This window comes from Aspergillus melleus, assembly GCF_016097325.1.
Source record: "Aspergillus melleus strain CBS 546.65 chromosome Unknown contig4, whole genome shotgun sequence".
Classification (NCBI taxonomy): Eukaryota; Fungi; Ascomycota; class Eurotiomycetes; order Eurotiales; family Aspergillaceae; genus Aspergillus; species Aspergillus melleus.
The window spans coordinates 1,324,522-1,349,704 of record NW_025763373.1 but is presented as its reverse complement, the minus strand read 5'-3'; the positions used below and the strand labels follow the sequence as shown (position 1 = coordinate 1,349,704).

The following is a 25,183-nucleotide window of genomic DNA, read 5'->3' as shown; positions in this document are numbered from 1 at the left end:
TGGACCCACTCAAACTTGAATCCATGCGCTGCAGCCTAGGGATCTGAGTCAGTGACTATAAATGTGGCGTGAGGTATTGCACTCTCACATGATAACCCAACCAATAATCCTCGCAGATGTTCTCCGTTTCCCAGGTGAGGGTATTCTCTACCTCTCCATTGATCAAAGACCAAGAGCCATGTGTCCAACCTAGAAAAGGGCGCTTGAACAGCAAAAAAGGAAGTTGGAACCGCCCAAAGTCTTCTGCAACCCTTGCAACCTCAATCGCAGATGGGAGTAGATTGGTCCAGTGGTTCTCGGAGGTGTAGTAGATTGTGCCCTGTAAGTTGTTAGTCCATTTTCTTCCCAATTTTGCTGGTACGTACCATTCCAAAATCAGCCGTGCCTCTCTCAATAAACTCCAGCGTCTTCTCGATGACTCGGTCATCTATCTCCGACTCTTCATCAAGATGTAGCACCCAGTCCTCCTTGGAGAATTTGTACTTGAGCCGGAAGAACTCAAATGCCCTGGCCTTGTACTTTGCCTTTCTGAACTTCACATCCACCGGTACCTGATCGAGGGTGACAAAAGAGGGAATGTGTGCGCCAATTTCGGCGCCATTTTCACCATCAACAAGAACATGGAACCGTATAGACCTCCCGCTGTTTCAACCTATACCAGCAGCTCACCTAGTTCAAAGCGGTCTACCAAAATTAGACTCGAATTCAAGCCCTTGGCAGGTTGAACAGAATTATTACCTGCACATTCGTTCCTTTGGTTACAAGGCAGACCCGCAATGTTCCCAGCCGTCTCGTTTGCGGGCCCTTGGAGTGTTTATCCGGTCGCATAGGCAGACATAGTCCTAGAGTATTGGCGTATGGCGGAAGCTGGATCAACAGAAAGAGAATGGTTACAATTCCATGAATAGTAGCGGATTTATGCCAGGCGCCGTCATCTATTATGTCCACATAGTGAAGCCCAGTTGCGTGGACAAACTTTTTAAAGGCTTGTCATCTATTATCAGAATCGTCTATATTACAACTCTAATTTCGGGTCTACATACCATAGAACGTCAAAAGCAGAGTGAAGGGAAAAATGAGGTAGTTGTACCTCAGCGCAGCGTATATTCGGTTTGAATGTTTCCATTGTTGTCGCGTGCTGGTGGCACTGCCATTGGTCAATTCGCCCATTTCGTGTATAGTGGGTAAATTTTCTGCGGTCCAATGGGCAAATGCAGGGGCGTTCTCTTTCTTGGGTCAAGGGTGCAAATTGAAGATCAAGGGCGCCAGACAATAGGTCACGTAAATGGTAGTAAATCCCCGTAGGCCTTATAGAGGAGCCATGCACTCGTACGGAGTACGGAGTATCATGAGCCAAGTAGTTCTAGACTGAACTTATGAAGCAAGGGGGTGTTTATCTTCCTGTTGCTGCAGACCAATTTTGTTTGGCCGTTTCAGCGCTATCACAGACATTTTCATCCCCTTGCGTATGTAATGTGTATATAGTGCAAAGCTTGAAGTAGCGAATTTACCCTAAGAATACGGAGTACTCCGTACACCTGATAACATCCAATTTGGACGGTCAATGTGATATGATACTCAGCGGGTTCCAGGTCAGGATCAAAGGCAGATGACGAATCTCTTGTCAATGTTTCTCAAGTCATTCATGATTTTGGCCTCGCAATTTATGATTGCCTTCACCTAAGATCCAGAACTCTTGTTCTATGGTGATGTGAGGCTTTCCTTACATTGTGGATGGTAGGACCGGTTTGGTCAACACGCAACTCGATACATGAGAAACCAAACTCTAAGCTAGATATGCCAGGAAATGCAGTTCTTTCGGAATCGAATTTCCCGGGTTGAGAATTTTACGGGCGCTGTACTCCGTATGGGGAGCGCGAAATGAAGGACAAGACTTCTATTCTGAGTTTGCAGTGCTCGAAAAAAAATAGTAATAATCATGCAAGCTAGTGGAGAGTACGGAGTACATGCATACACTTATTTAAATCTAGTAACAGTAGTGCGTCGTTACGTGACTGCTCTGTTCACTACCCTAGGTTAGGTCGAATACAATATTCGAAAGAAATAAAGACTTCGTTTTTATACGTATGAAAATCACCAAGTAAGAGACAAATACGGAAAGATATCATACAGTGATCCGTAGATGTGTACGGAGTATATCAACCTACTTGCCTCTTAATCTTGACGCCTCAAAGGGGGAACTGAAGCGGCATGATCTACCCAGTCATGAGCCATCAGATGTGACACTTGGCAGCGGGGGCAAATCCCGATCGAATGCCCCAATAAGTCACAGAACTGTTTTTGAGATCACATTTTCTGCATGGTTCGGGCATATGTATGTGATATCAACCCCGGACAAAACGCGGTGTGGGCTGACAGCCCCTTGAACCTGCATTTCGTCTCTACTGATTCCCGCATTAGGTTACCCAAGCAGAGCTCCATCTATTCTAGGCTTACGAACCGGTCAAATGACTTCTACGGTGGCTTTCGATAATTGGAATAGTGCTACTATTACCAAAAGCCGACATCTGGTGTGTTCAAAATGGAAATGGCAATGGGCTCATGGCTGCCATGGCCTTCGAATCATGGAATATTTAAAGCACGATGTGTCGCCCGAACTTGACTAGAAATCAACACGCTCAAGCCTTCCACTCCAAAGCCCTCAAATTCAAAAGCCTTCAGCAAAGCTTCCTGCTCTAACGCACCCCTCTTTCTTCAACCAAACCATCAAGATGCGCTTCACTTTGCTGTCCTCCGCTGCCTTCTGTGGCCTCTTCCTGAGCGTCGCTGCTGTTCCCTTGAACGGTATAAACTCTTTCTTGCGCTGCCTCTTCGAAGATCTCCGCTAACTAGTAGTCACACAATAGTCCCTCGCGGCCATGGCCCCGGCTACCCTGACGACGTGAGCGATCACGGCGCCGGTGCTCCTGCTCCTGCTCATGCTCATGCTCCCGCTCCCGTCGCTGGAGCTGGTGCCCCCGGCACTGTCAATGAAATCCCCACTGGTGTGGGCGCGGATGGACACCCTTGTGGCGGGCGTGGTGGACATGGACTTGTCTCTGATCTCACCGATGGAGTTAACACCCTTGGCTGTGAAGGGTTGGACGAGGTTTTGAGCCACGGTGTCCCCGGAACTGTGCACGCTGTTGGAGATATCCTGTAAATAGCTCTCAGAACCTTTTGCCTCGTTTTTTCTTGATGTGGAAGCGCGTGTTGCACAGCATATTTGTACATTGAGGCAAAATGCGGGGAGCCTGGCCAAAGGCAAGCGCAGTGATGGTTCTCCCGTGGTGGATATAACTAGTTACATACATAATTCCTAATAAGACACTATCAGTGTTGATTTTAAAGGCTCATGAAATCTCACGGACGTAGAGTACGGAGTACTTTATAACAAGTTTCGTAGATTGGGCAATTTCTAATGTGTCAAAAGAAACTTTATTGACTTCAATTTCCAATCCCATCAAATTGACTTTAAGAACTCTGGAGTCTCCTGGTTCGTATCCTACAGTTTGAGCTTCTTCTTCACGTATCTACAACATGTGACCTGTCAATGCTGCGTGGTGATGCGTACCACTTTGAGACTTTGACCCGCATTCCGCCAAAGCCTCGGTCATCCATAGAGTATAAAGAGCTTACTTACTTCCCGTAAGTCTTCAGTAGTTATCCAATCGTTTGTCTGCACTTGAGAAGATCTGGCCAGGCGTTAACTCTATCTCATTGTATTCAAGCTGAGACATAATGGAAAGGATTCAATGGGTTGACGGGCTCAGGGGACTTGCAGTCTTCTTGGTAGCATTCAATCACTACTTCAATGGAGAGATTACTACCCCTTACCGATCATTCTGGGCCGAACCAGCGGAGTAGAATCGGCACTTGATCCAACTGCTCCCCTTTCGCCTTCTTTGGCAATTCCACGCAATGGTGCCTCTTCTCATGGTCATCTCAGGCTATTCGGTCTCCCTTAACCTCCTTCGGCTGCGAGATTCCGGGTCACTCTTCCGATTCATCGCCAATATTCGGTCTGCAGTGTGTCGCAGACCTTTTCGTCTTTATCTTCCAGCATTTCTATTTGCAGTCTTTTCCTAGATTATATCTTGTTTTTCGACTTCTAATTGCATTGGTATCGCGATGGCAAACTTGCCGCAATCGAACCACGTGCTTCCCCATTCAGCCATGTGCAATACCTCTGTGAATACGTGATTGACAGTCTGAACCTTGTCAAATTTCAGTACAATCATGGTCTCAATCAGCAGTTCTGGACGATGCCACACGAGCTACGAGGCTCGTTGATTGTCTATTTCACCATATTCACCCAGTCCACCTGGCGCCAGAAAACTCGGCACTGGTCGCTGCTGTCGATGTACGTATATAGGCAGTTATTCAGGGTTGCATTTCTCCTGAATTGACGCGGTGATCTTCCGAAAATATGCCGAAAGTTCCCACGTGTGTATGATTAGCCACAGCTCAGGCAGCCTTCCAGGGTCTCATGTGATTGCACCCTACCTCCTGCATCTGACATGTCATCTAGTCGGTCAGTTTGATTTATCGAGTTTTTGGTTACTGTTTGCAGCACTCTAGTGCTCAGGGGTGGCAGCTCCTTTTGTGGACTACCGGTATGTACGGAGTACGGGGTAGAGTTTGCATATCTCATCCAACTCCTTCTGCCCCTTCTCAGGTAAAATACTATGAGAAGCTCAACAACCGTAGGAAGAACCATTTAGATCTTACCCTCGAAGGCCCTTTCTCTAGCTATATTTTCGTTTGCATGGTACACGTCTTTGCCAAGACTATTTCTATATGATATCATATCCGCGCGCACATACCCATGCATAGATCATTTCTAATACGTTAAACTGGAAAAGGGGCTCCCAGCTAAGGGGCCCCCAGCCAGAGTTACAAACTTACAATAATTCTTTCTGTCCGGTATCATCTGTGCCTTTGCCGTCAGGTCAAGATAAAGAAGCCTGGTTACGGAGTACTAAGCCAACGTTGATGTAATGCATTCCAGGCTTGCTGGGTCATAAAGGTAGCGAACAAAATAAGGAACAAATGAAACCAAAGTATTCTTGAATCACCTCCCTTAATAACTTACTCCGTACAATTTATTAACCATCGCCTTGAGCTCACCGTGCAACAAGCTCGACTTCAATGAATAAGAACCCGCACCCCCTTGCTATCCTCCCTCGGGTAGGGCAAGAAAAGGTCATGTGCAATAGTGACATCCTCACGAGTTGTCTCAAACAACTCGAATTCAAACTCGCGCAGGATCTTGGGCAAGAGAAGTAATATTTCCGCTTTGGCGAGACTATGGACTGTAAGCATCGGGATAGACACCTAACGATTGAGAAGGTCCAAATGTGCTACACTCACTTCATACCGAGGCATTGTCGCGATCCTTTGCTGAACGACACCATGTACTTCTCGAGTCGTTTTCGTTCGCAAAGATCTATCCATCTCTCGGGGATAAAGCTATACGAGTCGGGAAATATTTCTTCGTTGTGGTGCATAAGCACGCTGGTCATCTCCACCGGTGTCTATGATCTAGTATCAGTACTTGACTTTAGGAATGGACGGGAGGTGAGCTCTCACCCCGGCAGGAATAGTCCATTCCTTGAACTGAAGAGTGCTATTAGGTGCAATTCGAGGAAGGCGTGAGCTTATGCCGTAGGAGAGCCTGTTTTTCTGGTTATAGTCGAGTTTCTCAAGCGATGTCGAGGTCATACCTCAATCCTTCGAGCATCACTGAAGTCTTCTGCAGTTAGCAGATTGCGCCCACAAGGTGAGTTTGGTAGGTTTACCAGATACGGCATCTGCTCAAAGTCCACCAAAGAAGCCGTGTATTCGGGGTCCAGTCGGTTCAACTCTTCTCGCAATTTGTCCAGCTTTTTCTTATTTTCCAACAGATAAAACGTTGTCCACGCCAACATCTTCGATGTCGACTCCGACCCAGCCCCAATAACCAATCGCACCTCCTGGGAAAGCCGCTCCGGCGATTTCTCCTCCAGGGGCAAGCTGCTACTGAGCACGTCGTGAAAGAACGTCGGATGACTGAATTCACTTCTGGCTCTGTCGTAATTCTTGGAACTCTGTTCATCGATGATCGATTGCATAATGTTCTCGCAACGACGCTTGAACTGCGCCGTCAGGATTGCCTCGGGGAATATCCGCAACAACACCCTCTCGGGGAGCGCGTCTAGTAAACATCGCAGCCACGGAAATGGCCTCATATACACGCTTGCCTTTGCGCTTGTTGTCAATGTTTCGTTCCATTCCGGGACGAACCCGGGCTCGTCGAGGTAATGAAACCCAACGCCCATCGTATAACCAGATACAACATCTGTGGTGAAGCAGATATAGGCGTGGTGGATATTGATGGGCTTTCCAGTGTTTCTATACTCTTTCAACCGGTGGCATAGCTTATTAACGAGATTCTGTATCAAGGGCTCCAGGCTGCGTATCCGGGATGTGGAAAAGTACGGGTTCATGTTGGCGCGGAGGAGACGGTGATGATTATGATCGATTGTAGACACAACCGTCCGTATAAGCCCAAACTGCTTCGTGAAATATTCGTATTTGTTACGTGGACTACTCCGGCAGTAGAGTACTTCGTAAAAGTCCGGGTCGTTGACGTGCAGTTCCCATGGACTGATCCGGACAATAGGGCCTGTATGGTTTTAGCGCTTGCCAAGTTCTTGCTCGATTCCACCACTTGCCGTATTTCTCGTGCATTCGCGCAATAACAAATGTATACTGCCCATGGCAGTACGCGTCATAGTAAGTCTCATACCATCTAGTTAGAGCAGCCAGTTTGGGGCCCGGGAATTTGGCCAACGGAGAGAGGTATAACCGATAAGCAGTGATAGCTAGCAAATAGCATATCCACACGAGTACAACGTATGAGGGCTCTAAGAGTAGTTGAAGCATTTGGCTTTTGATGTACCACAATTTTCGTGAAGAAAAACGCAAGGCACCGAGCCGACCTAAGTACTCGACAAGACCAAACCAAGCCACTACCCCTCCCACCATTGCTCTGCGCGTTATGCTGGTTCAAGTTATATCTCTTCGGAGATGTCTTCAGTGATATATGCACGTAGCCAGCTTCCTGGTAATGCTAGACCAATTCTAGCTTCCTCCATCTTCTTCCTACATGTAGCCCCATAACCATCGTCGTGATTGGGCATCATCCGGCACGCATGTGGCTAGTGATTTGGGCATCTGCAACACTCAACGGTTACAAAAGACCCGCACCAATTAGATATTGGTGCTAGACTAGTGGAAGAAAGAGTCAGGCCGTGTTGGACAGAGCTAAGATGGACAGCAAACAATGAGGGGGGTTAATTGTGTAACCCCGGAGGCTAAACTTGTTCCACGCGAGGGGATTCGCGTGGCCAGGACGAAAGTTGGTCCTGAATATAAGCGATCGGCGGGCGCTCGTCGGGATAAAAGTTACGTAGTCTGTCACATCGATCAGGTCCGGTTATGCTCCTTCTGTCAACTCATCATGGACGAGCACCAGCCACAATCCGACCCGCTTATTGTGTCCGAGGTTTGTGTTTCAGCTAGCTTTGGGCTTGCATTAGTCTCAGCTGGCACTGACTGCTACAAAGGAGGGCCAGGATATGTTTGATGACTGGGATGGCTATGAAAGTGGGTAGGTGGTCTGCGTTCAGGGGCTGAGTTCTGGTCTCTGCATCCCGAGGTAGCATTGACGGTTATTTGCCAGCTCAACCGCCTCTCTTTCATCGACCATTCTTAATTACCAGTGAGTGTTCACTATTCCTACATCTCTACATAAGGCCTAATATGCTAGCTAGGTACGAGGTGAGGCCTGCGGTCTCCGCTTTGGGTTTTGCCATTAACCACTCACAAGAACGGACGAAGATATCACGCATATCGACAAGGAGAATATGTCATTGTAAGCATCACAGCATACAGTTCTAGGCACCCTTGGACAATTGACTCTATTTCTTGTCCAGCCCAACGACGAAAGGGAGCAAGAGCGGCTCGACTTGGTACACTCAATCCTTGTCAGCCACAAATGTTTGACTGACCACCCAAAGCATCATCACATCTGCAGCCTTGCAATGGGGGGCGACCTGTACCGCACTCCCCTTCCACAAGGACTACAACGAGTTCTGGATATTGGGACCGGGACGGGAACGTGGGCAATTGACATGGCGGAGTAGGACAAATCCACCATCACTTTACGCCCATGCTTACAGCTAACGTGCTGATAGTTCCTTTCCCGAGGCCGTGGTAATTGGTAGGTCTTATGATGCTCAAGGCTACCTACCTCCCCAATGCAGTGGTATTCACGTAGGACAGGCACGGATCTAAGCCCCATACAACCCTCATGGTATGATTTCTCCCGCTCTCTCCCAAAACCAGGTCATGATTCGGGTTGCCATGTAACCAATTGCTTCCCAGGGTTCCACCAAATTGTGTTTTCGAAATCGATGACTTCGAGCTCGAGTGGAATTTCTCGCAGTCGTTCGATTACATCCATGCACGGGCTATTGAAGGTTGCGTGCATGACTTCCCGCGCCTTTTCCAGCAGGCATATGACTCGCTTAGTCCCGGAGGATGGTTCGAGATCGTCGACTTCACTGCTGGGATCTTCTCCGATGATGAAAGCACCGAGAAGTCCCCACATCTTCTTGAATGGCGGGATAGACTCATCGAGGCAAGTCGAATGTTCGGGAAACCTCTGGGTGTCTCGGGCCAATACAGCGAGTGGATGGTACAAACGGGATTTACAAATGTCCGTCAGGAAATAATACAGGTCTGTCTGCTGGTGGAACTCATTGTCGCCAACCCCAACTCGCTGACTCGTGCAGGTCCCATTCGGTCCATGGGCGAAGAACACTACGCTGAAACGGCTCGGCATATATCATCAAGCAAATATGCTGGAGGCGCTCGAAGCATACTCGCTGGCCCTGTGTACCCGGTACCTTGGGTGGAGTGTTGAACAGGTACAGCTGCTTTTGATAGGGGTCCGAAACGAGCTGAAGGATCAGACTTTGCATAATTACTCCAAGCTCTACGTGGTATATGGTCAAAAACAGGCATTTTGAATACGTTATACAGAGTGTTTACTTATCTTACTTATGGTCATAATGGGTCGTCTTTGATCACAGCAGGTTGAAGCATGTTACACCGTCCTACTTTTTGTCTTTCTAAAATGTTAACCAGGCTCTCATGAAGATAAAAGATCTGCAAGAGTGCCCGTTTTAGGTTTTCCTTTACATTCATATGTCACATGCATCATCAACAAACAAATGTGTCTATTATTCTTTGTACAATTGACACTGAACGCCAACAACAGCTGACCAGGATCGAGCTTGATCCTAGCAAAGCCCCATGGTAGCATTATAGAAAAAGATATTCATATCACCGTCAGAGAATGATAAGCAAATTGGTCACTGGGTTTCCCAACCCATGACACTGCATCCTACCAAGTCACCGTCAGCCACTGTCTGTACCACTATACGACAAACTCTTAACCTAGCATCCCAATACAGTTCAGGCTACTCCTGCAATATATAGGAATTATCGATTGCTTCATCTTCTTTGGTTATGTTTTTTCATTAGTCGCAGCCGATTTCACAAGTGTCCGAAAGCAATTGGCCAAATACCTCCCAGGTTTCACGAACAGAAGCACCAGGAGTCATGGCTAGTCAACCGGACTGTCATAGATAGAATCCCGGAATAAACAAAAGGCGCCAGAGTTTTCTCGCCGTGCTTCGTGTCGAGGACATATTCTGGCGCCTTCCAAGTCTCTTTTTCCAAAGTAGCCCAGTCACCATAAGTCATCGATCTTTTTGAGTCAAACTACTAATCCCCATAGTTCTCCCTCGGATGAAGAAAATTTCGAATCGAAACGTGCGGCGCAAAACCAATGAGATGCATTGTAATGGGTCTTATCTCCTCTAATTTCAGCTTCTCTCGATATTTTCACGTTAATTTGCATGCACCACCGTAAGCGAGAGTTTAGTGTCTTGATAGAGGCGTTAGGTAGGCTACTAGTACTAGATCGATAATAGTATGTGGCAGGTGTTCCGAGTAACAATCAGTTCAATTGACATGATGATATTTGCTCATCCATGGCCGAGGCCCTAATAGCATTGTAGGTGTAATTAAGATATTGTCTGCTGCATAGAAAGATGGTCTAGTATAAACTGCGTAAGAAGCACCTCCGGGATCGGCAATGTGCCTGAGGCCATCGGCATCCGCGATAACGCCACCTGCCGGGCCCATCGGAGAGTCTCGCCGCCCTGGAATTCTGCCCGCCAATTCTTCCCGGTTTTGGGGTTTCATGGTCCTTCTCTCTTTCCCCTGGCTTGTGTCTCTCTCTCTTATCTCGGACCATTTCTCTGGCTCTTGATGCCCTTTTCTTTTTTCTCCATATCTAATACCTGAGCTGACTCTCCCTTCTCTGCTTCGCTCCTGTTCCACCTCCAAAACTCGACTGGTGGGGTTATCGTCATTCGTTCTTTTTTCCTGCCTTGCGCCGCTGAGCGCGCTCCAAGGGCATCTACATCATGGGTCTCTCAAAAACCCACAGGATTCTGATCCTGCTGGTGATAGATACTGCATTCTTCTTGCTCGAGCTCATAGCTGGTTAGTTGTCTTTCCTTCCGCGGAGATTCAACTTTGTCTAAATCGTCATGCAGGTTATACCGTCCACTCCCTTGCCCTGGTTGCCGATTCGTTTCACATGGTACGTTATCTACGTCTCGACTCACTCGCCAACACATACTCATACACATACGTGTAGCTCAATGATGTTATCTCTTTACTCGTTGGATTATGGGCAGTCAAAGTCGCCAATCGCGAAACGACGTCCAAGATGTACACATACGGGGTAAGACATTCCTCCTTGTTTTCGTTGCCTCCGGATGGAACAAACTCTAATCATTGGCCTTCGACCACGCGCAGTGGCAACGCGCTGAAACTCTCGGTGCTCTCGTCAATGGCGTTTTCCTAGTGGCCTTGTGTCTATCGATTTTCTTGGAGGCCATACAGCGATTGGTGGAGCCTCAGGAGGTCAAGAATCCCAAATTTGTCTGCATTGTTGGCTGTCTGGGACTGTTGTCCAACATCATAGGCCTGGCATTGTTCCATGATCATTCGCACGGTCATGGTGGACACGGTCACAGTCATGGACACGAGGAAATTGATGATGTCAATGCTGCAGAGCAGGGATATAGTTCCCATGATCATAGCCATCCGTCTGCGATTGACAAGCGCAAGGCCGCCGCAAGTGTAAGTCCCTCGCCCCGATATGCGTCCGTGGACTTCATCTAACATGATATAAAAAGAACGAGGACTCACAGACTGCCACCGAACCGTCATCTCCCTATTCTCGCAGACGCCGAACCCTTGACAGTCAGAACCGCAGCTCGCGCCGCTATAGTACCACTACGCGTGGATTTGACCCCGAGGATATACAGGTGCATCCAGCGACTTTGAGACAGGAGATTATTGCGGCTAGTCGCACGCGCTTTGTGGATGATGAACAATCCTCTGGGTCGGAGACTGTCTCCCGTGAGGGAAGTGACCGGGGTGTTGAGCCATCAGAGCGGTCAGCCCTACTCCCTAGAAAAGATGGAAACCGACACTACACCGACGATGACCACACTCACTTCCCAACGGCTGACCATGGGGCCGAAGACGACATTCACGAGTTTCACAACCATGCCCAACCCAAGCCCAAGGAGAACCATAAACACGGCCATCATGATCTTAACATGCGAGGTGTCTTCCTGCATGTCATGGGCGATGCTTTGGGAAATATTGGCGTGATCGTCTCGGCTCTGGTCATCTGGTTGACAGATTACGACTGGCGATTCTATGTGGATCCCGGCATTTCGCTGGTGATTACTATCATCATCCTCGCCTCGGCCATCCCCCTCTGCAAAGCTGCTTCCCGCATCCTTCTCCAGGCCGTCCCGCCCGGTATGAGTATCGACCATATCAAGGAAGATATCGAGCGGCTCCCCGGAGTGATCGGGTCCCATCACCTCCACGTGTGGCAATTGAGCGACACCAAGATTGTCGCTTCGATTCATATTCAGGTGGACACTGAGATCAAGGGAGAGGGATCGGAGAGATACATGCGCCTCGCACGGCAAGTGAGAAAATGTTTGCATGCTTACGGCATCCATTCCTCCACCATCCAGCCTGAATTCGCACCGGACAGTGATGTTGATGAATCGACGGCTGCCCCGTCCTATTCCCGTGCCAGCAGCAGCGACCCGTCAGCCCCCAATCATCCGTCTAACCGACCCGCGAGCATTCGGGATGGCGATCCCCAGGCCTGTCTACTTGAATGTGGCGACGAATGTAATAGGGGAGGTCAATGCTGTCCCACGAAACCCACCTAATCAGTCTTTCCTTTACTCTTTGAGTTGACTGCTACGCGCATCTCGCTCATTCTTGTCGATACCTACCAAAGACGGATTTCATTTTATCGTTCATACCCTCACAGCCTATCTCCATCTCATTCATATTATTGTTATTAATACTGTCCTTCAGGGTGGAGATCTTGGGTGTTCAAGATTTGATGCAAATAGATAAAAATTTCGTTGCAACGAGGGTTTGATTCTTTCAGTTGACGGGTATCAGCTGCACTTGATCATGTCTCATCGTTGGATTGTGTATCCTTAGCAATTTACTGGGTTTTGATTCCTGCGACTCAGGAAGATATATATAGATCGGTCCCACTCGTTTTGTAGATCCACATCTAGCTTCCTCGCTGTGTTTCGACAACAACCCCGCCATTCACCAGCGTAAACAACTATTGTTTTCGTAAATAATCTTCTGTAGTAAAGCATCAGGATCATACTTGTATCAGTGTGACTTCATTCAAGCCGTCGGCCTCGAAAATGGCGGAGGACCCCGAATCTGCCACGTGACCTTGCGGTGTGTCGCCGCCGTCAGCAGATCTCCAACCCCTTGTTCGATCTTGTCTCATCGCCAATGTCAACGATTGTGGATTTCGCTCGTTTTGATTTCCCGCAATAGCACTGTGACCTCGTTTTACTCCCCTTCTTTTCATGTGACATCGGGCTAGCCACCGGGGTCTGTCCGTTGCCGAGTGTCTCTTCACACTCCTGTTTACAACCAAGGCGGCGGAGCGATGCAGCAGACACTGTAGCTTGGCTTCTTCCACACCGTTCAATTGACGCAGAACCATGAGTTATTCGTTTCGACAAGGCACAAGCGCGGACGCTTATCGACCCTCTCGCGGTTCCTTTTACAAGGCCCCGGGTACGCTGGACCGGGTCCAATCTCTCTTGCCGACCGCGGCAAATCGACAGATCGCAGACTTTCAGACACGCGGTGCATCGCTAGCCTCGGGCGGCACAGAGGGCTCTAGAGCCAGGGCAGCGCTAGGGACACAAATATGGCAGATCTTTAAGTCTGTTTTTAGCGTCGCGAATGGCTTGGTTCTCCTGTGGTTTTGGACTCTGTGGTGGGGGGAGCGGACTGTCTTTCGGGAGAGCCTGGAGACATGCGCGTGGGGGAACTGGGAACACTGGGTGAGACCGATTTCATTGACGGATAAATACAATACCAGGTGCTGATTGCATGCTCTTCATATGCAGCCTCGAGATGCGACGCCACACCATGTTGCCTTCATTGCCGATCCTCAGCTCGTTGACCCTCATACGTATCCTGGCCGACCGTGGCCGCTTTCCACTCTGACGGTGCGGTTCACCGATCAATACATGCGACGGTCGTTCTGGTCGATTCAAAACAAACTCGGTCCCGATTCCGTGCTGTTTCTGGGGGACTTGTTCGATGGTGGTAGAGAATGGGGAACGGCCCACAGCTCCAGTCCGGAGGAGCGGTATAAGAAATATAAAGATTCATTCTGGAAGGAGGAGTACCATCGCTTCGTGAAGATCTTCCTGGATCAGTGGAACGAAGGTGATCGGTTCTCGACCAATCCCCGCGGCCGCAGGATGATTGCTAGTCTGCCTGGAAACCACGATCTTGGGTTCGGGTCCGGGGTGCAGGTGCCAGTTCGCGATCGGTTTCAGATGTTCTTCGGAAAAGGCAATCGGGTCGACGTGATTGGGAATCATACCTTTGTTTCGATGGATACGGTCTCCTTGAGCGCTATGGACCAACCCGACCCCGAGACCGGCAGTTCAGGCGCTGGATCTGGGGACGGGCACCGACCGAACGAACACATTTGGAAAGAAGCGGAGGATTTTCTTAACAATATGAGCGTGTATCGGGCGAAAGCAGAGATGGAGGAGCTACGCATGTTGAACAATCAAAGCGAAGGCCATCTTTTCACTCATAAGGCCGTCGATATCTCCGAGCCTTCGGTCGCGCAAAGACCCCAGCCTGAGGTCGTCGGTCTTCCCGCTGTTCTTCTGACTCATGTTCCGTTGTATCGACAACCGGCGACGCCTTGCGGGCCATTGAGAGAGCACTGGCCTCCTTCGTCCGAGGGTGAGCTGGAGAAAGACGAGCGCAATGCCCTCACCATCGCGGGTGGCTACCAGTACCAAAACGTTCTGACCCAGACCATCTCCAAGGATCTTGTCAGTAAGGTCGGGCCAAACCTCATCCAGGTTTACTCGGGAGACGATCATGATTACTGTGAGATTTCCCACCGTGAGTTCAGCGGCTCGCCCAAGGAGATCACGGTGAAGAGTCTGTCCTGGGCCATGGGAGTCCGTCGCCCGGGCTTTGTCCTCACCAGTCTCTGGAATCCCATCGATCCAGCCACGGGGAAACCCACGGCGGAAGGAAACACCGCCACTACGCTTCAAAACCACCTATGTCTTCTCCCCGATCAACTCTCCATCTTTATCCATTACGGCCTTATCCTCGGCCTTACACTTGCCGTGCTGTTGGTCCGCGCTGTCGTGCGCGCGGCATTTTCCCCCAAGTCCACCTCAAGTCCTCTCCTCCCCCTCTCCGAATCCCGCCCCCCTCAATATGAATTCTCCCAAGTACCTTCCTCAGGTACGTCCAGCTCCAAGTTCCCGTCTCCGGGTGGCCTGGCCAGCCGAGCGACGAACTACCCGCCTCGACACAAGTCATCCCCAACCCATCATGATGCTTACCCGAGTGCAGATGCAGACGAGGACAAGCTGGACCGTACGAAGTGGAAACCGAGCCACGCGGATTCCCGAGGGAGATCGGGAAGCCGGGTGCGGTTGATCTGGGTCGAGTTCATCGACTCGGTCCGACACGTCGCTGCGATTGTGTTTGTGTGGTATTTTTTCCTCATTTGGCGGTGGTGAATCGGCCCACTTCCAAGAGATTCTTCCCCGGCCGGGGATTGTATATAAGCATGATAATCTAAGACGCAGGGGGTCTGGTGTGTGGCGTACTGTACAAGTCTGGGTCTGGGTCCGGGGTTTAGAATTCAATTCGAGCTTTCTCCTATTTGGTCTCGGTGTGCATGTCAATGTGTTACCCTGCTGTGTTAATATAACTGGAAGGACTGGGGGATCGACGTCCATCGTGTAGACGATACGAAGACAGACTAGTCGGTCGTGTCCATCCACGGTTCCCTCCCTCTCCTTAGACAAACTCAAGCCCCAGCCCCCAACAATACTCAACAGTCCACACTCAGGGACTCCGGCCAGTTTCAGGCGGGGTCAGACAGTCAGACTCCAGATCTCCAGTCCGGGGATAACTCACCGGGAATATGTCGGAGAATCCTGCCCACGCAGTCCAATTGGAACCATGGCTTCAGGTGATCGGGATGAAGATGGACAGTATGACGGCATCTGACCCCGGGCTAACGAGGTAGTGTAACGTTAATTGAATGGGACGCGGGCTTGAAAGGGATGCCGGTGAGGGAGTGCATTTTCCTCAGGTATTGACTGGTGTCCCTTGCGAACCTGAGAAAAAACAATGAAACAAATGGTGAACGTGCCGGATTCGGGCAGCGGCACGGGGCCAGACTCGGCATCTCCCGTAATCAAACAATGCAATTATTATCTTTTCTGCCTCTTCCATTGTCTTCTCTGCACATTCCACGGAACGCTTTGCCACGCCTATTTTTATGACTGTTTGCAGCGACGCTAGACTGCGCACTACTAACTAGTTTCGTGCCTAGTGACTAGCCTCTAAGCTTAGCGGTTACCGCCAACCCTCGGGATCGCCTCGGAGTTTCCATTTCGGGGCACGAAATGAAGGGTCTGGCCATGTAGGACTCTGCACTCTTGTACCGGCCAGATGCAGTCGCTGGACGAAGGACGGGGAACCACTCCTGAAACTCTCTAGCCTCCACGCTCTCCCTGCCTATTTCCAGAACTTTTCGACGTCGCTGCGCCCGCGTTTGACTCCTTTTGGTCCGACTTCTCCGTGCCCTCGTGCGCAATCGCTCCACTCCCTTACTCCCCAGATCCAAAGTCGGGGATCCCGTGGTGCGGAGATGGGGCGAATCGAGCGACTAGCACGCTTGAGAAAGTCCGAGGGAAGACACAGAGGGAAAAAAAAGCTAATGCCTCATGCGGTCTGGTCGACGTGCACCGATTCCGTGCGGTCGGCTTGATGTCTGATTTCGGCCGTCCGTTTCTCTGGGGGTGCCGGATCTGGAGATGAATCGCCCGTCTTTTCGCATGGCCGCTGCTCGGTTGGCCGAGTATATAATGCTCTTGCCTTTCCCGGGTCGGGTTGAGGAATTGTCTTTCCATTCCTGAGTGCTCATCATACTTTCTTGCCTTGTGTGAACTGAAGCGTTTGCGTCTTTCCATCTACTGTTAGCTACTGCTTGTGCTTGACAACTCTTACCAACCCTACCTCAACATGGGTTTTTCGTTGAGGAAGCCCGACGATGCGGCGGGGTCTGCAGCCCCTGCTATTGCCATTGGCTTCTTTGTGGCCTTTGGTGGTGTGTTGTTTGGGTAGGTCAATCTTTGCTGCGCTTGTTGTTTCCCCATTGGCACGTACTGACCGCTGGTTAGATATGACACCGGTACCATCAGCGGCATCCTGGCCATGAAATACTGGCGACAGCTGTTCTCGACCGGTTATATCAATCCCGACGACAATTTCTCCGACGTGACCTCCTCGCAGTCATCCATGATAGTGTCGCTGCTGTCTGCCGGTACCTTCTTCGGTGCCTTGACCTCTGCCCCCGTTGCCGATTACTTCGGTCGGCGTATTGCCATGATCATAGACTCGTTCGTCTTTTGCTTTGGCGTGATTCTCCAGACAGCTGCTACGTCGATCCCGCTGTTTGTTGCAGGGAGATTCTTCGCTGGGTATGGAGTTGGTTTACTGTCTGCAACTAGTACGTTCATGCTCCGCCTGCGTTAGACTATTACTTCGATGCATATGCTGACGTTGCAAAGTTCCTCTCTACCAATCCGAAACGGCCCCCAAGTGGATTCGTGGTGCCATCGTCGGTGCATACCAATTGGCCATCACCATTGGGCTGCTGCTCGCTGCCATTGTGAACAATTCCACCAAGGATCGCATGGACACCGGCTCCTACCGAATTCCCATTGCCATCCAATTCGCGTGGGCAATCATTCTCGTCCTCGGAATGCTCTTGCTACCTGAGACGCCCCGCTTCCTGATCAAGAAGGACCGTCATGAGGCTGCCTTGAAGGCCCTTGCGAGACTTCGCCGGGTGGACGTCAACGATGCATCCGTCATTCAGGAACTGGCCGAGATCCAGGCGAACCATGAGTACGAAATGAGCGTGGGTAAGGCCGGATATCTGGAAATCCTCCGCGGGTCTATTGGAAAGCGGTTGGCGACCGGCTGTGCTGTTCAGGCATTGCAGCAGTTGGCCGGTGTGAACTTTATCTGTACGTCTCCTCCCTTTACATACTACTGGCATGATACTAACTTGGTATAGTCTACTACGGAACGACCTTCTTCGAACACTCCGGTATCAAGAATGGCTTTATCATCACCTTGATCACCAACATCGTCAACGTCGTGTCCACCTTCCCGGGTCTTTATATTGTTGAGAGATGGGGCCGTCGGCCCCTCCTTTTCTTTGGCGCCATCGGCATGTTTGTCTGCCAGCTCGTCGTCGCCATCGTCGGCATGGTGGCCACGTCTGACGTTGCCAACAAGGTGCTGATCGCCTTCGTGTGCATCTACATCTTCTTCTTCGCCAGCTCCTGGGGCCCCGCGGCGTGGGTGGTGACGGGCGAACTGTTCCCGCTCAAGGCCCGCGCCAAGTGTCTCTCCATCACTACTGCTACTAACTGGCTCCTCAACTGGGCTATCGCCTACGCCACCCCTTACATGGTCAACGCAGGTCCCGGCAACGCTAACCTGCAGTCGAAGGTTTTCTTTATCTGGGGCGGCTTCTGCCTCCTTGCCGCCGTTTTCGTCTACACATGCATCTACGAGACCAAGGGGCTTAGTCTGGAGCAGGTCGACGAGCTCTACTCTAAGGTTTCGGCGGCATGGCGCTCGCCGGGCTTCCGGCCTTCGGTCAATTACACCGATGTGCAGGACATTGCGTCAGGGAGCTCTGGGCCGGGGTCGACCCTGGCCGAGCTGGAGGCTGATGCTCAGGTGAAGCGGGACTTGCAGCACATTGAGAAGGCGTAGTTGGCGTTATTTCTTATCTTTTGTTCTTCACTTGTTTGCGCGTTGAGCTATGGTACGGAGTAATGCTTGACGGGATCGAGACGATAGAGATGCGATATGACTTGACTTCGATTCTTGGTAGATAGAATTCATCATTTGGACTTTATTCTTCCGTGCTTCCGTGTAATAGTGTACATTCAGGCCTCAGGCACTCATAGCATCTTTCGCCTCAGGCACCATAAATCTGGCTACTGATTGGTTCAACCCGATTACGCAGCGGCCCACTTTCACGTGCGCTCCCGTTTTAGAACACTTGCCCAATGCGGCCATCCCGGCTTCTCCCCTTCTACTCTCCCACGGTTGTTGTTGGGTTTGTTGATCTCCCCCTTTTCATTTCCCGTTGGTAGGCTGCGTTGTCACTTCTTGCATAATGCAGCTTTTGGATTTTGCCTTTGCGATCGGTCGCCAGACTTAATTTGCTTAGACCTGCTGGTCACCGCCGCTTGTTGCATTCACATGCCGAGATTCACACTTTCATACCCCTGCAAGGACTACCGAGCGCATCCTTTCCTGCGATAGACTACGATAATTCATGATAAACGATAGCATACGATTTCCCACGATATCCTGCGATATACACCTTCGTCATGGCCATCGAGCCCATCTCCCCTACCTCGCCCTCCCTCCCCGACGGCAAACGACTCGAATATGCTCTGGAGCTGCAGGATCTAGACAGGGTACGCGAAGATGAGAAACTCGGCGTTTCAACCGTCACTGATGCGTTGTTGGGCGACGAGCAGCGTGAACAGCCTTCCGCACATCCCTCGGCCAAGGCGACGACATCGACAGGCCTTCATCCGTCCACTCACCCGCTGTTCCCACCGCTTCCCGTCTACGGCGCTCCATCGTTCCTCTCCTCCCTGCAGTGTCTCGCGATCCGAGGCGTGTCGTTTATCTTGTCGCTGCTCTTCCTGGGCGTTATCGTCGGCGGCGCGCTGATCAACCGGGCCGGAGGGGCGCTACACAATGGGTATCTTCGAGCGCGAGGTCAGGATCCGAACGCGCAGCGGAAATTCTACTCGGAAGAACGGATCCGGAATCGCGACCGAAAGGCCGACCATCGACGGTGGACTCGCCAACAGAAGAAGAAAGACGAGGTCGATGAGGAAGGTCACGGTCCGGTGCCGGACGAGTGTCCGCCGCTTGAAGGCGGTCGGGATCCCATCGTCTCTGACGTGGCTTATTATGCGCGACGCGTGGGCCTGGACGTTGAGACGTTCAAGGTCCAAACGGAAGACGGCTATATCTTGACGCTGTGGCATGTATATAATCCGCAGGAGCAGAACCCCTCGTCGGTCGCCGATCGGCAGTGTCGCGGACCGCAGGTTTTCACGGGCCAGAAGAACCCTCGTGCGGTGCCGCGCGCGGACGGGCGCCGCAAGTACCCTGTCTTGTTGCTTCATGGGTTACTTCAGAGCGCTGGGGCGTATTGTACCAATGACGACGATAGTCTTGCGTTTTACCTCTGCAAGAGCGGGTACGATGTCTGGTTGGCGAATAACCGGTGTGCGTTGAAGCCGGAACACACGACGCTGTCGTCGTCCGATCCGCGCATGTGGGCGTGGAATATTCGGCAGATGGGGGTGTTTGACATAGCGGCTCATATGTCTCGGGTGCTATACGAGACTGGGTTTGAGAAGCTCGGTCTGGTGTGTCATTCTCAAGGGACCACGGAGACGTTGATCGCTTTGGCGAAGGACCAGCGACCGGAGCTGGGTGAACGGATATCTGTCTTCTGCGCCCTCGCGCCCGCCGCGTATGCCGGACCTCTCGTGGATCGGGTCTACTTTCGCATCGTGCGCGCCCTGTCGCCGAGGCTGTTCCGGCTCGTTTTCGGCATCCACTCGTTCATCCCCTTCATGATGACTATGCATGCGCGTCTTCATCCTCGCGTCTATGGCACCCTCGGCTACTATGTCTTCTCGCATCTCTTCGGCTGGAGCGACACACACTGGGACCGCGGTCTTCGCGACCGCATGTTCCAGTTCGCGCCCGTCTATGTCAGCACTGAGACCATCCGGTGGTGGCTCGGACGCGACTCATTTTCCATTCAAAAATGTATCCTCGCCACGCGCGAGACCTGCCTCCTCGAAATGGAAGAGGACTTGCGCGCTGAGCAAGGTCTCGATCCGGATTCCCATGTCCGTACCGACACTGCGTGGTACGGACCGCAGGCTCCCCCGATGGCACTGTGGGTCGGAGGTTCCGATGACCTAGTTGACGGACGACGATTGCTGCGGCGGTTGCAGAACGGTCGCGAGCCCCATGTCCGGGTTGTTCATGCGAAGGTCATCGAGGAATATGAGCATTTGGATGTCCTCTGGGCCATGGATGTTGTGGATCAGGTCGGAAAGGAGATTTGTCAGGTTCTTTGGAATACTATGCCCGAGGATGTGAGGGGGCTGTGTCGGGCTCCGAGAGGTGTGTAGATCGGTTTGGCATGAATGATGTGTAATGACTGCATATTATACTGCATATATATTTGCATGTATATATTAACTAGATTATGTCGTTGGGGTCAATGACTGTATATATTAGTGTATAGTTTGGTTTAATTGAGTACACGAAGTCAAAGATCTCAACCGACTTGGCCTCCGGAGCACAGTGTCTGCGTTAGTTATGCCTAAATGATCTGTCATGTCAGTCTCATCAGATTAGCCAGCCAGTCCATATGCAAATCAAACCAAACAATTCCTATCATCCACTGAGCCCAGGACAGGACTATGTGACCAACCAAGCTAGATAAACAAGAATGGCCATGAAAAGCAGAAAAAATGATCTACGGTGAGTTAAGCACGACTGACATGTTCATCGAGACACCTACCTATACCCAACTTACTAGGTAACATAACTAGTTTTCCCGCATCATGCAAGGGACCGACATAGTAATACTCCACCCAATCCCCAATTCAATAATTTAGTTATTTTGGTCCATCTGACTTCACCTGACCTAATGTGCGGATGCACAATCGAAAAAGATCTAGTTAGCTCCCTTGACTAGGCATGCAAAAGCTCAGCAAGACGCAGTGCGACTCGATAAACTTGCTCTGGTGGCTATCACATTGTGAATCACACGGGCCAGGTTGAGGGTTTATGGGGATGCTTTGGGTGAGTGGACATCTAGGCGTTAGTACTCTTTGTTGTTCTTAAGACAGCCTATCGTGAATGTGGGTACAATGTATTGTGGTGAAATCAACTATCTAACGTATTGCACTTCGATGATATGAAGAAGCATGGAGTAAGCAAAGGAAGTGAAAAGATTGCGAACTGAGCTGTCTATCCAAACCTAACATGTGTTACCTACACACATTGTCCTAGTGATCGATGATAATGTCTACCAGACTCCGTCCTTCGGAAATAGTCTAGAATCTCCTTCTTGCTCACATAACTTTGGTTACCTTTAGAATTAACATTGACCCATCACGTCTGTTTCCAGTCTTCTCCGTCCGTATCCTGCCAAGTACCAATTTGGCTGGCTGACTGGCTTGCCAAGTGGATAGAGTAGCTAGCTGAACACATCAGCTGCATCTGACATGTCCAGGTGACTATCCGTATAGTCTATCTCCGACGCATTACTCCATCCGCATTCTACGCGAGTTCCTTGCAGTAAAAAGTACACTAGACGGGTCTAAACACCACCAATTCTCCACTCTGATAGGAGAGTGCCTACCCATGGATCGATTCGATATCGAGATTCTAGAACTTTTCCCCGTTCGGTTCGGTGATTGAACCTGAACCTTATGGAAATGGGACGTCTGAGGAGTAGGTTCTTGATTCTGCTGCGACTTGGTTATTGCTATAAATGCTCCGATCACCGTCCTGAATCGGTGGCTGGGTTCTGAAGCTGATTGTTTTGTGAGTGCTGCTCGTTGAGGGGATTTTGTGCGTCTTATTACTTTTTCTCTCTTGCTGTGTTCATAGTATTCGGGAACTTACCTCTACCTTTCCTATTCTTCTTCTACGAGCTGTGGTGATTACCACACCAAAATGAAAGACATACAAGAAGAACGAGGTCGTCCTCGCGAACGCGCCGGCGCGCAATGGACACCCCAAACAGGTACCTACCTCCTTCCATCCATCGCCATCCCCTCAATCAACCCCAATAATCAAACAACTCACTAACACCAACCCCTTCGAACAAAAAGTCCTCTCCACCCTCCCGCACCCCCCACCGACAAACACCTCCCCCTCAACGCCCATCCCCTTCTTCCACCTGCTCGAGCGCCTAAAAACAACTCCCCGATCCGGCTGGGTCCAAGTCGGGATCCCGCACGGCGAGTCCATCTCCGACCACATGTACCGCATGGGCGTGATGGCCATGATGCCGCCGGCGAGCGTGGCGCGGGGCCTGAATATCCCGCGGTGTGTGATGATGGCGCTGGTGCATGACATGGCGGAGTGTTTGGTGGGGGATTTCACGCCGAGGGATACGGGGATTTCGAAGGCCGAGAAGGCGAGGAGGGAGGAGAGTGTTATGGGGTATATTCAGGGGGTTTTGTTGGGAGGGGTTTCTGTGGACCGGGATGGGAGGGATTTTGGGTTAGGAGATGGGTTGGGGTTGGGGGAGGGCAGTGCGAGCTCAAGTGATGAGGATGGAGATGCGGAGGAGGTGAAGGGGGAGGAGAATGGGGGAGGACTAAAAGGGTTGTTTGAAGAGTATGAGGAGAATCGGACCCCCGAGGCCCGGTTCGTGCATGATGTCGATAAGTTGGAGATGTTGTTGCAGGTGCTGGAGTATGAGCGGGCGACGGGACGACGGTTGGACGAGTTCTATCATGTGGTGGACGAAATTAGGTTGAATGAGATGAGGGAGTGGGCGGCGGTGGTGGTGCAGGAGAGAGAGGAGTTTTTTGCGGCTTTGGAGAGAAAGGGTAAGGAGAAGGAAGGGAAGGGGAGGGGGATTTGTAGCTGGTTGAGACGATGGAGGAAGAAGGGGAAGACAATGAATTAGGGCTGTTGGACGGAGTTGGGTGCAAGAATACCTACATGTACTGTACGTACTTGCCAGTCTGTAGATTAAGAGGCACTTGTTGTATACATAAATATGCATAAATATTGGCAAATGGCCAACTCACCAATCGTGTTTCCGGCTTATTCTTGTTCGTTGGAGAATGCAACGTCTACTGCAGGAATATTCCGGTCGCTCTCGCAGTCTCGCAGAAGGATGGATTAACCCCTGTCGCATCCAGGACTTCGGTGACCGCTCTTTCTCAGGCAAAAGGACGAATGATTGAGGGAATAATCTCCCTGCTGACGGGTTATATTAAAAGCGCCGCAGCGTCATACAAACCATCGCCACCCGTGTCACTACGCCCTGCCAAGTGCCTGTTATGGCCTCGGAGATACCGTGAGGGGGATTCTCAGACAGAGACACGGGCTGGAAATGAACAATCCTCCTCATTCCTCATTCCTGACACTTCCTTAGAGCCAACTTGCGACCGACCAGTCGTGGTGTTCACCGACTTCTCCGAGCCATCCTCCGGGCTGCTAGTCTGTGCTATTTCTATCTACCCTCCACGGTCCTCTCGTGCGGGGTTGCAGTGAGCTATCTCTGCATCGGTCGAGACTGTCCATTCGGGTAGGTGTAGGATGCAGGATGCTGCCATGTTATACGTCCTGGCCTTGGCCTAGCGGTGACTAGCAGTGATTAGCAGTGATTAGCAGGTGGGGGGGCAAACTTCCTTCCCGACGGTTACGCGGATAGGGCTTAGTAGGACTGGTTGGATTCCTTCAGGCAGGCAGATTCGCAATTTGCTGTGCGGAGATACACAGGAAATGAGAGAAATATGATCTTTTTTTCGAAGGAGTTCTCGTGCTCTTTTTCCGCAGGATCATGACTGACTACTTCATATACTCCGTACATCAAGTCGGGCTCTTTTTCTGGGTCGAGGACGATCTCGGCTTGGCTAAAGCTTAGGAAGGCTTGGGGAATTTAGCGGCCTTGACTTGTCCACTTTTTCTTCCTGGACGAGTAGTAGTCCAACGATTATGCATCGTCTACGTACCGAGTATGTTTGCGTCTGATTCCTTCTGCTTTTTCCTCCGGAGCTATCCTAGGCAGCAGTCATTCCAGCCATTAGCCCTATGGCTGTAATTAAATCCTGCGTCGATCCTGTCCGTTTGGGCCCCCGTTGCCAACTCCGGCTGCCCGGCACCGCGCTTTCGTCTGATATAAGACCTAATTTAGACGAGGCTTTTTACTTCCTACCTCAAAAGGCTCTAATACTAATGAAGCAATTAATAATATCTGCGCTTTCTTGGCATTCTTCTATCTCCGTCCGGTCCGATTCATCCAACATCCTTGCCGATGCGGAACCAGCGGCACCGACACCGTTGTCTCTGCCCGTCTCTGCCCATCTCAGCCCTAATTGCATCGACCTCCCTCTCCCCGCATCGTAGTCTCGCAGTAGGCAAGTGGCGACTGCAATATTTCTCCAATTTTCTGGAGCTCTGGTGAGGGGTCAAAGGAGCTAGGAGGAGCAGAATCGGAGGTTCAGTTGCTGCGCTCAGTACTTTCGAGGGTAGAAATGCATATAAATAGGCCGACGGAACGGGGTGTTATCGCTCTGAATCTTGAAGATCCATC

General features: G+C 50.7%; 11 protein-coding genes across 11 annotated transcripts; 9 read left to right on the top strand and 2 right to left on the bottom strand.

Moving 5' to 3' along the window:
- Window positions 1–329: 329 nt before the first annotated feature.
- Window positions 330–1,170, bottom strand: LDX57_007424 (uncharacterized protein; the record flags this gene model as incomplete). Its single annotated transcript, XM_046089140.1, has 2 exons — window positions 330–642; window positions 1,091–1,170. 2 exons carry the CDS (start codon window positions 1,168–1,170, stop codon window positions 330–332), a joined length of 393 nt encoding a protein of 130 aa, XP_045945110.1.
- Window positions 1,171–2,732: 1,562 nt separating this feature from the next.
- Window positions 2,733–3,163, top strand: LDX57_007423 (uncharacterized protein; the record flags this gene model as incomplete). Its single annotated transcript, XM_046089139.1, has 2 exons — window positions 2,733–2,805; window positions 2,868–3,163. 2 exons carry the CDS (start codon window positions 2,733–2,735, stop codon window positions 3,161–3,163), a joined length of 369 nt encoding a protein of 122 aa, XP_045945109.1.
- Window positions 3,164–5,148: 1,985 nt separating this feature from the next.
- LDX57_007422 (cytochrome P450) lies at window positions 5,149–6,488 on the bottom strand (the record flags this gene model as incomplete). The annotated part of the gene is made up of 5 exons (XM_046089138.1): window positions 5,149–5,308; window positions 5,374–5,537; window positions 5,593–5,629; window positions 5,727–5,752; window positions 5,802–6,488. The coding sequence occupies 5 exons, from the start codon at window positions 6,486–6,488 to the stop codon at window positions 5,149–5,151; spliced, it is 1,074 nt and encodes a 357-aa protein (XP_045945108.1).
- A 1,599-nt stretch (window positions 6,489–8,087) lies between these two features.
- LDX57_007421 (class I SAM-dependent methyltransferase) lies at window positions 8,088–9,077 on the top strand (the record flags this gene model as incomplete). The annotated part of the gene is made up of 5 exons (XM_046089137.1): window positions 8,088–8,185; window positions 8,241–8,266; window positions 8,329–8,359; window positions 8,431–8,785; window positions 8,841–9,077. 5 exons carry the CDS (start codon window positions 8,088–8,090, stop codon window positions 9,075–9,077), a joined length of 747 nt encoding a protein of 248 aa, XP_045945107.1.
- A 2,676-nt stretch (window positions 9,078–11,753) lies between these two features.
- Window positions 11,754–12,389, top strand: ZRC1 (cation diffusion facilitator family transporter; the record flags this gene model as incomplete). Its single annotated transcript, XM_046089136.1, has 1 exon — window positions 11,754–12,389. The coding sequence occupies one exon, from the start codon at window positions 11,754–11,756 to the stop codon at window positions 12,387–12,389; it is 636 nt and encodes a 211-aa protein (XP_045945106.1).
- Window positions 12,390–13,199: 810 nt separating this feature from the next.
- On the top strand, window positions 13,200–15,272 carry LDX57_007419 (putative manganese ion homeostasis (Fr); the record flags this gene model as incomplete). Its single annotated transcript, XM_046089135.1, has 2 exons — window positions 13,200–13,547; window positions 13,614–15,272. The coding sequence occupies 2 exons, from the start codon at window positions 13,200–13,202 to the stop codon at window positions 15,270–15,272; spliced, it is 2,007 nt and encodes a 668-aa protein (XP_045945105.1).
- Window positions 15,273–16,980: 1,708 nt separating this feature from the next.
- LDX57_007418 (uncharacterized protein) lies at window positions 16,981–17,301 on the top strand (the record flags this gene model as incomplete). The annotated part of the gene is made up of 1 exon (XM_046089134.1): window positions 16,981–17,301. One exon carries the CDS (start codon window positions 16,981–16,983, stop codon window positions 17,299–17,301), a length of 321 nt encoding a protein of 106 aa, XP_045945104.1.
- Window positions 17,302–17,461: 160 nt separating this feature from the next.
- LDX57_007417 (uncharacterized protein) lies at window positions 17,462–17,848 on the top strand (the record flags this gene model as incomplete). The annotated part of the gene is made up of 1 exon (XM_046089133.1): window positions 17,462–17,848. One exon carries the CDS (start codon window positions 17,462–17,464, stop codon window positions 17,846–17,848), a length of 387 nt encoding a protein of 128 aa, XP_045945103.1.
- A 158-nt stretch (window positions 17,849–18,006) lies between these two features.
- Window positions 18,007–18,558, top strand: LDX57_007416 (uncharacterized protein; the record flags this gene model as incomplete). Its single annotated transcript, XM_046089132.1, has 1 exon — window positions 18,007–18,558. The coding sequence occupies one exon, from the start codon at window positions 18,007–18,009 to the stop codon at window positions 18,556–18,558; it is 552 nt and encodes a 183-aa protein (XP_045945102.1).
- Window positions 18,559–18,895: 337 nt separating this feature from the next.
- LDX57_007415 (putative ab-hydrolase associated lipase) lies at window positions 18,896–22,172 on the top strand. Its single transcript, XM_046089131.1, has 2 exons — window positions 18,896–19,274; window positions 19,338–22,172. The coding sequence occupies exons 1-2, from the start codon at window positions 19,185–19,187 to the stop codon at window positions 21,024–21,026; spliced, it is 1,779 nt and encodes a 592-aa protein (XP_045945101.1). The 5' UTR covers window positions 18,896–19,184; the 3' UTR covers window positions 21,027–22,172.
- Window positions 22,173–22,584: 412 nt separating this feature from the next.
- LDX57_007414 (HD domain-containing protein) lies at window positions 22,585–23,553 on the top strand (the record flags this gene model as incomplete). The annotated part of the gene is made up of 2 exons (XM_046089130.1): window positions 22,585–22,654; window positions 22,743–23,553. The coding sequence occupies 2 exons, from the start codon at window positions 22,585–22,587 to the stop codon at window positions 23,546–23,548; spliced, it is 876 nt and encodes a 291-aa protein (XP_045945100.1). The 3' UTR covers window positions 23,549–23,553.
- Window positions 23,554–25,183: the final 1,630 nt, after the last annotated feature.